Here is an 8,991-nt window from a genome sequence, read left to right on the forward strand (position 1 = left end):
GATTATAGCTTCTTTTTTCTCCGTGTCGTTTCTTATTTCGGGTTTTGTTGAGTCTTCACAAATTCAAATCTTCAAGACATTTTCATATTTTTCTTCGCGCTTGACAAACTTCAAAGGCACTCGAGAGAAACTTTAATTGCTTCACATTATCTTCGAGTTTCTTCACTTTATTTTCTTACTTGTGGTAACCTGTCTGCAAAAATGAACTTCGTTAAAACTAGCTTGACTATTATACAAAGCTAATCAACTCAACTGACAGCCTGTCACTAGAACTCTGAATGTTCTATTACTGATAATATACGTACGGGTGCGGGAGAAGCGCAAAACAAGTCATTGCTAAAAGCTTGGTCAAGGATCATAAAATGTATGACTCACAACACTAGAAGAGTGTGGAAAGTATTTTGATTTACATCCGCTATGGTGTTGATACTTCATCCTGTTGTACTAAAACTGTTGATCTAAATCTGTAAAACACTGCATTTGCTTAAAATCAAAAACAATACCATCAAAAACCATACACTTGCTGCTCCATGGGAGGCGACAATGTCATAACTACTGGATCAGATAAACAAACCGTTCATGGTTATATATAGTGCAGGTGAAATTATCAGGCTGATCTACAAGTCTTACACTATTGCATCATCTAGTGTATCGTGGGTCCAGCCAATGTGACGTCGCAAACTATGGAGTCGATGAAACTGTGCTCACCAATTCAGATTATACTATGATGGTGTGGGTGACGCACTGCTCACTAGTAACGACCTGTAGCAGAGAAAACACTCAATTGTCAGATCCATATATTATAAACATAACATAAAAACAAAGCGACATACAGTTACATAATGACATAAGGGCAAGAAAAAACAAATCGACAAAACATAGCGACATACAGTAACATAATGGCATAAGGGCAAGAGAAACATATTGACAAATCATAGCGACATACAGTAACGTAATGGCATAAGGACAAGAGAAACATATCGACAAATCATAGCGACATACAGTAACATAATGGCATAAGGGAACCATATCGACATAAGCAATAGACAGATATAATAATAAAAAGAGAGATTTGTTAGACCATGGTACTGCTACTACCCAGATAGTGTGTCATTATGTTGGTCTATTATGGCATCACTTTTGCAGGAAGTATGGGCTATATGCAGGCGCACTCCCAGGATTGGCCGAGAAAAGGTGCGCAGTCACATGTATCATATTGAAATACAAAAGTCTTTGAAGATTCCTTAATGAGAAATGACCCTCTTTTTGGCCGCCAGGGGGTGTGGCACCCTGCGCAGCCCCCATGTACGTCTGATATGTTTTTATATTAGTGCATCACTTACGTGGGGAGTAAGATCGTGATCGTGATCTGTAGTAACTGCTACTGCCCCGATAGTAGTCATCTCTGTAATAGTCCCTATCCCGTCCACCACGATAGTCATAGTCCCGGCGGTCATCATAGTCATCATAGCGTCTCCCCCCTCCACGACGGCCACTATCGCGATGTCTAGACAATAAAAGATAATCCATTAGGCGAAAGTTTTCAAAGACCGCAAAGCATTAAATTAGTAATAAACTAGTGTCTTATTTCAGCTAAGTTAAAACTGCAGTACGATGGTTCTCAAATATTCTCTTTTAGAACTGAAACTGCGATAAAAGTTGCTGTGTACCAAAACAGCTAAGAATCCTGGCTAAATATTGATGATGCATAGCAAAAACACAGGGTAATAACTTGCGAGTATGTCATATATGTTGTAGTACAGTATTTTTGTTTGTAGTTCTGTAGAATGGAGTCATTGGGGTATAACTTACTGCGATGCTTTGCCCATATACACTCCAGGAGTGGGGGTATGTGCTCGTTTAGTAACAGAGTAGTCAACTCGGATGCGCCTTCCATCCAGTTCAATTCCTGTGGTTCGCTCTTTGGCCTAGGTAGAGAATAATAAGGGGCAAAACTTAATTTGGTTAAATTTAAACAGAGTACACCTCATGATAATCTCAAACTTTGCACCAGACAGTTAATGCTGTACTTATCCTCTAGCCTTTTTACAAAATATACCCCTCTTTATGAAAAATGTATACAGCTAATATGTTCCATAGTATTATAGTGACTATTGATTTTTTACTTACAACTTCTGCATCTTTGGTATCTTCATAGTACACAAATCCAAATCCACGCGAGCGACCAGTCTACAAAATTATCCAAGCGTTAACTTCCAATCTTCTTCATTCATAGCAGCATTTTAACAAGGAAATAGCCACAATCTTGTTTTGGGGTTCCATGGAACAAGTAGTTCCGTGGCTGCTGGGCGGTTTGCAGACACATTCCACCTTTTTTTTTAGATGAGTACTATTTGAAAAAATCTTAACAACTAAAGCCAAAGTGAGCATTCTTTACACTAGGTGGGAAGGAAGTTTCTGTTGATTACAGGACATGCTGTATTTGGACTTTTGATGGAAAGCCTTAAAAAAATAATGCGCTCCACCTCCCTAAAAAACATCCTATGGGCCCAGCCATAAAAACTCAAACCCTTGAGAAAGATGAAAAACAGTAAGCATACAAAGTAGAAGGTACAGCAGGTTCTAGAGTATTCAACCATAGTATCTAGAGGAATCGCGGAACAATCGCCCCAAAGTACTGTCGACCCATTATAGTTAAGTACTAACCCCACTCAGAGAACGATCACCCTACATTAGAAATGTTTATCTTTTGAAGCAAGAAAGTCATGCAGAAGCGAATATTCTCCTCCACAGTAGTTAATTCACACAGTAGATCAAGCAACGGCAAATTTTTATGTTTACTTTTCGATAACAGTAAGTTATTTAGGTTAAGCAGCTGCAAATTTCAATGTTTACTTTTCAATAACAGTACATTGTATTTTGTCTTTTGAAGCAAGAAAGTCAAGCAAAGAGAAGGTTTTTGTTTGTTTGTAAAGAACACTCTAGCAGTACAGTATACTGCTGTTATCAGACATTTCGCAGTAAATAACACGAATAAACATCGTAGAGAAATAATAATTACACCAAAAGAGAACTGAAATGATGTTCTATCTTTATTAGGGGTTTACACAGTATGGTCTCTTGATTTGGATACAAGCCCTTAACGACACAATTTAGACAAAGCAACCATAAGACTCTTGTTTGTTTGTAAAGAATGCGGTAGCAGAATACCGCTGTTATCAGGCAGACTTTCGGCAGTAAATAACACAAGAAAAATTAAAGAGAAATAATTATGCTAAAAGGGAGCTGAAATGGCGTTCTTTATAGATTAGAGTTTTATTCCTTTTTTGTTTCTAGGTTAGAAGGTATTTCTTCATAACGACTTCAAAGTCCATAAAAAGTCTATTTCGGTCATTAAACGAAATAAATATCGACTTTGAAAGGTACCTTTGAAAAAACTGGAATTAACTATATAATGGTCTCTACCATCTCTACGTTTGTGGTATTATCAGAACCATGCGGTCGTTCTCAATGTGATCAGGGCAACGGTACCTTGGGGCGACCGTTCCTTATACCATCTAGAGAAGAACAAATTATTCGAGTAAGCACAATTTAGAGCAATCCACTGTACTCTTATTTTTCCTACCTGGTGGTCATAGACAATTTGAATGGCTTCTACTGGCCCATATTTTTCAAATACTGGTCGCAAATCTCTCTCAGTGGTGTAGAGACTTAGTCCAAACACCCCCAGACACCTACTGGGTGAAGGGTTGTCCTGCAAGAGAAGCCAATGGTTATGAGTACATACATAACAAAAACAAACACTGGACGAGAGCACTACTGAAATACTACAACTTTCCATGGAACGTAATTAATTAAGTAAAGCAGTTACTTTAGTAGATAAACAAATTAAAGCAACCTTTCTGCCAATGGTTTTTAGATCTGAAAAGAATAACTTTAGCTGATCTTATGATTTTGTAAAACAAGCATGGGGTATGCTTTTAGTAGGATTTTCTTAAAATTTAGTAATCTTTATAGAAAATTGTTCTTATAAAGAAAATGTTTGGCTAGAAGGTATGTGAACAAGTAGTTGGATTTCATTAGCAGCAACCAAAATTCAATGTTGCTTATACTGAACTAGCTGCCATGTTACACGACCCCTACCCTCTCTGACGACACCAAGGACATTCGGTTGGCCCTTGGCTGTGACTGTGATTCCTTAGGTAAATGAAATCAAAACAATATTTATTGCAATTCAAATAAAATCCAGGCAATATGTACAAAATATGTTTGCCTGGATTAGGTTATGCCACATTTCCTTTATTGGCCAATAACTTGATCATTTTGGAAGGCAAATATAACTGTGCCATGACTGTCATACACTTTGTGGTCCAGAAGATGATACTTACCCTATTTCCTTGGTGTCTTTTTCTGTTAGAGAGTGGCGAGTGAGATGAATCTCTCCCCCTACAAAGATAAGGAGAACAAATATGAGAATCACAGTAAAGGCCATTGGGATCTGTCTATAAAACTACTATATGCACTGTAACCAAGATATAATTTATCTTGAGTTGAAATCTGAAACTTGAAATATCAAAACAACACAAACCTTCGTCCTCTGTTGTAGGGACTTGGTGAGCGAGACCTGATCATATGAAAACAAGCATGAGCACACTTTATACTTCAAAAATTGAAAAACAATTCTTCCTAAGATGCGTATGAGCACACACATGCCAAAACATGCAGCCATTTCTACAACAAACAAAAGTGTACAAACCTTCTGCCCTTGTAGTATGGGTTTGGCGAGCGAGACCTCGAGTGTGACTTGTTTCTCCTGCTAGAAGACCTTGGTCTGCGCACTGGGCTGTGAGATCTGGATCGCGAATAGCTATGGGAACGAGACCTGGACTTGGATTTTGATGAGTGGGCTGAGGATCTGGAGTGGGAGGGCGACTTGGAGCGTGACCTTGATGCAGACTGTCTAGGGCTCTCCTCCTTAATGCAGAACAAAAAATGTGATTTTATTTCCCAACTTTGACTATTTTATATGTACTTGATGATTGTGGGGAAATAAAACATAAAACGATGTGTTTGATTATAAATATAATTCATTTAATAATATATTTATCTATAAAATTCTAAAACTATCTGTGCTCCAGTGAATATATCAAAAGAAAGAAAATAAAAGACTACATTATACATTGTATGTAGGTTAGGTGGAAAAAATGCATCTTAATTGCCTGTAAAAAAGGAGTTAATCATCTTATCCCAAGGATGAAGCTTGGTAAGTAGTTCCACAGTTCTGGACCGGCATGAGAGATTGCACTGTCCCCTAGAATTTTGCAACAAGTTTTTCGAACTACCAAACACAATTGAATCCAAACTAATCATTTGATTGGGCCTAATTGCATTTTATTTCTGAACATGCTGAGTGTACTATTTTAAATAAAAGAATCCAAAAGAAGCTATCATCTGTAACTAGAAAGCAAGCTCCTCTTGTATTGTACCCTTCTGGTAAAATTAATTAAGCGGCCATCTAGTGCGGCTTTAAAAGCTGCAATGCCCTTATGCTATCTCCCAATGTCAAGCCTCAAGACTTGGTTTTCAATCTATTTCACTGTTAGTATTATCTGTATTCTTATAGAGATTCTCAATAAATCGCTACCCTTTCGCCTTGACATTCTAACAGTGCTTTTGGTTAGTAAGTGGACATTAATCATCTACATTTCCATAACAAACATAGCAGTAAACTTCATTTGTTTTTGAGATTGAAAATCAACGCGCATAGGTCAGTTTGGCTCAAACGATCAGCTGAAATCGCTTCATAACATTTGGAACAAGGCACGAACAGTGAAGGCATAATATTCACAGGAACAAATGCAAGTTATGATCTAATTAAAAGGACGAAAAATAAAATATTATCTGAACAAGATTAAATTATCGCCGATAACTGTGGCGGTTTGTTGACTTGTATGACAATAATCGAATCTTGAAGGAAGAGTTTTGTGGCTTTCTTTTTGAGATGACTGGTAAAACTTGAACCCGAATTTTTAATGCATTATTTATATTGCCGAAAATACTTTCACACGAAAGCCACATGAAACAAGGATGTTTTAGTTGAAGCGTATGGCATTTATACGTTGTCTGTTCTCTAAGCTTGCATACGACAAAACTAATCGACTGCTTTACCAATTGCAATGTTCTTTATAGCGAATTAAAGCTAAGATACTTTTTTGATAGATTGATCAATTGTTGACTCGCTTTCTCGGCTTGCCTGCGGCTCAAACTATAATCAACTGCTTTACCGATTGCGATGTTATTTGTCTTAAATTAAAGCTGGGATATAGACGATTCGTTTTTGAGGGGTTTGTTTGATGCGCGAGTATAAAAGCAAGAGAGAACAGTAATAGTTAGTTGCTACCTACATTAACATGCTGATGTCGTTGTTAATATTTTTTACAACAGCTTTTTCAACAAGATAAATTTATGACACTTTCTAAACACATTATCATGTCATGCAAGTGACAAGCAACAAACAAGTGTCTGACTAGCCAGAGAGACTACAGTTACTAGACTAGACGGATCTTCTAGCCGGCGGGACTTTGTATACAGTGACGAAAGGGTGTGACTTCTTGCGTCCTTAAGTCGTTGGTAAAACTCACATTGTCTGATTGTTGTGATCTTATAATTCACATTTCTCGTGTATTAGAATAATAACATACTGTTTGACTCAGAAGCTCAGAAAATTTAAGGCGGCAGCGATTGCTCGACACCCCTTCGGTACTATTTTGCTGTTTGACAAGAATAAAGCGGCTTTACCGACGCAGAACTTTTCCTTTCGTGCATCATTAACTTCTCTCCTACATTACTCCTTACTGAAGCCAAATTAATCAATGAATTGTATAGAACAAGGATTTTGTCATTATTTCTGTGCAATTTCATAAAAACTGCTAAGAGCAGTGATATTTGAAACAGATTTCAGTACTCTTCCGTTGTTTGACAAACTGGAAGGAGTTCAACCCACAACATTGGCTTTATCCCTTAAACACATTGTGAAGTACAAACTAACACCATCTGAGAAATATAAAGACTAAAGATTTCTTAGCGATTTTAATTTCAGTAGCACAGAGCATGGCTAAATATAATAGTTTGACCCGGCTTTGGTAAATGTTTTTGTTGTTTGAGTAAGTTAGTACCAGTTCAACACACAACCTTTGCATTTATTCCTTCTTATGAGTACAAAAAAACTTTTCTACTTTCGCTTGGTAAAACTACTTGTGTCATGCCAAATTAGGAATGAAGTTTGTAGAGATAAACTTTTATTGCCGATATAAAGTAAAGCTAAAGTTGTATCAGGCTTTTGAATAGCGGAATTCTATCACATGGAACGCCAAGCCTCAGATACTCTTAAGGGATTTTATAGAAGTTAATAAGCAAACAGGTGCATGTAGTTTGGTGCATGAGTGTATGAATCTAAATAACTCAAATTAAACGCAAAAAACGGGCAAAATTCGTGCACAAAATGTTAAGTCCCCTGCAGGCTGTACTGTAGGCTCGACAATTATGGTAGTGGTACCTATTATCGGACAGTGCCCTATTATCGGACACTCGAAAAAAATTGTAAATATCTCAAACAATAGCAAAACACGCCGAAAAATGACCCATCGAGTCGAAAAAACAACATTCAGAAAACATGTATTCCGAAGCTTTTTACGAGTGTTTATTGTTTCACAAAACTAGAAATAATTGTCTCTCACGCACCGCAAAATGGCGATTGAAATCCTCTCTTTGTCTTGAATACGCGAGGACGAAAAGAAGCCGTAAAAAAGTCCAAGATTTACCGATCGTGATGAAAGTCGCTCGGCGAATCCGCCATTTTGTTGTTGATCTCCCAGGATGCTCGGATGCCAGGATAGCTTGAATTGTTCGTACCTAACCTCGGTGCCCTATTATCGGACAGTCGAGCAATCATCGAACGATTCAACGTAAATTTGAGCAATCGATGAGCAAACGTACATTTCACCGTGCAGTTTGTCACATGCGCGATGCATGCGTTTTGAATCGCTTGCTACGGAGAAGAAAGAGTCTCAAACTAAAAACTATCTTGAGTTTTGCAAAGTACATATGTCAACAATTATTGTCTGCAGTATTTTAATGAAAATGGAGCATGATTTTCCCGTAATTTTTTTAGAAGAAATCTGCTGTCCGATAATAGGGCTTCACAACACGTCTTACAAACGATTGTTTTCTCCCAAAATTAACCATCGGATTTTTGTTAAATTGTTCGAATTATTATGTTTAATAGTCAGTGATTTCTAGCTGTAAAACCTAAGACTCAATTGTGTCTTGTACTCGAGATATTTTAGCGTAAATCTAAAGTGTCCGATAATAGGTACCATTAACTTACCTACTGTCGAATGTTTTTGCGAATAAACTTCATAAACCATCTATAACTGGCTTAAAACATTCACTTGCCTCCTCCAACAGTTAAATAAAGAACTTGCTCCTAGTAGCTACCCCTTGTAAGTTATAATAAATAGTAAAAAACAAAACCTCTGAACTGGACTTTCCACGAACCCATGCGAATACAAATCAGATCGAATCAACGTCAAATCAAGCGAATACAAATCTCAGTCTAGCGGCTAATATTTGGTATATAACAGCTTGTAATTCACTGCATAAATTCTTATCTTCTAAGATAGTAATTATTCAACAGCTATCTAAGACCAGTGGCAGCTACAAATAGTTACAAGATAAAAACGTGCTGAATCTAAACGGCGGAACAAAATGGCGGATTAGGTAACCATGTTCCTAAAAGGCCCACCTCACTATGTAAGCGTTTAACGGTAATAAACCCTATTCTACAACAGCCTACCTTCTCCTCAGAGCTTCCTCTGTAGTTATTTTCGCTCATTTTAGCTTAAAATATAACACGCTGGCGATTTTTGGCACGTTCTGAGAGAACACAGCTTTAGAAAGGGAAGACAAGCGCCGATGCTATCCCAGAATGCTTTTAGAGTGAATACCACAGGACACCCGTGGTAAAATATT

At 37.4% G+C, this 8,991-nt stretch overlaps 1 protein-coding gene across 2 annotated transcripts; it reads right to left on the bottom strand.

Annotated features, from left to right (window-relative positions):
• Positions 1 to 151: 151 nt before the first annotated feature.
• On the bottom strand, positions 152 to 8,965 carry LOC5516768 (transformer-2 protein homolog alpha). 2 transcript variants are annotated; one of them, XM_032386619.2, is made up of 10 exons: positions 8,816 to 8,965; positions 4,718 to 4,935; positions 4,550 to 4,585; positions 4,350 to 4,407; positions 4,105 to 4,158; positions 3,587 to 3,715; positions 2,131 to 2,190; positions 1,813 to 1,928; positions 1,344 to 1,507; positions 152 to 762 (listed from the first exon to the last, which is right to left on the bottom strand). In XM_032386619.2, the coding sequence occupies exons 1-10, from the start codon at positions 8,852 to 8,854 to the stop codon at positions 752 to 754; spliced, it is 885 nt and encodes a 294-aa protein (XP_032242510.2). In that variant the 5' UTR covers positions 8,855 to 8,965; the 3' UTR covers positions 152 to 751. The 2 variants fall into 2 exon arrangements, with proteins under 2 accessions (XP_032242510.2, XP_032242512.2); XM_032386621.2 differs by lacking the exon at positions 4,105 to 4,158.
• Positions 8,966 to 8,991: the final 26 nt, after the last annotated feature.

The sequence above is a fragment of the Nematostella vectensis genome, chromosome 2 (genome assembly GCF_932526225.1).
Source record: "Nematostella vectensis chromosome 2, jaNemVect1.1, whole genome shotgun sequence".
Lineage (NCBI taxonomy): Eukaryota > Metazoa > Cnidaria > Anthozoa > Actiniaria > Edwardsiidae > Nematostella > Nematostella vectensis.

What these genes read in the sequence shown, in the direction of transcription:
- LOC5516768 (XM_032386619.2), bottom strand. Translation starts at nt 8,854, where the DNA reads ATGAGCGAAAATAACTACAGAGGAAGCTCTGAGGAGAAG. An exon ending in AAATTGTCTATGACCACCAG is followed by an intron (nt 2,191 to 3,586) that starts GTAGGAAAAATA and finishes ATAATTTTGTAG; the next exon opens with ACTGGTCGCTCGCGTGGATT. An exon ending in TATATGGGCAAAGCATCGCA is followed by an intron (nt 1,508 to 1,812) that starts GTAAGTTATACC and finishes TTTATTGTCTAG; the next exon opens with ACATCGCGATAGTGGCCGTC.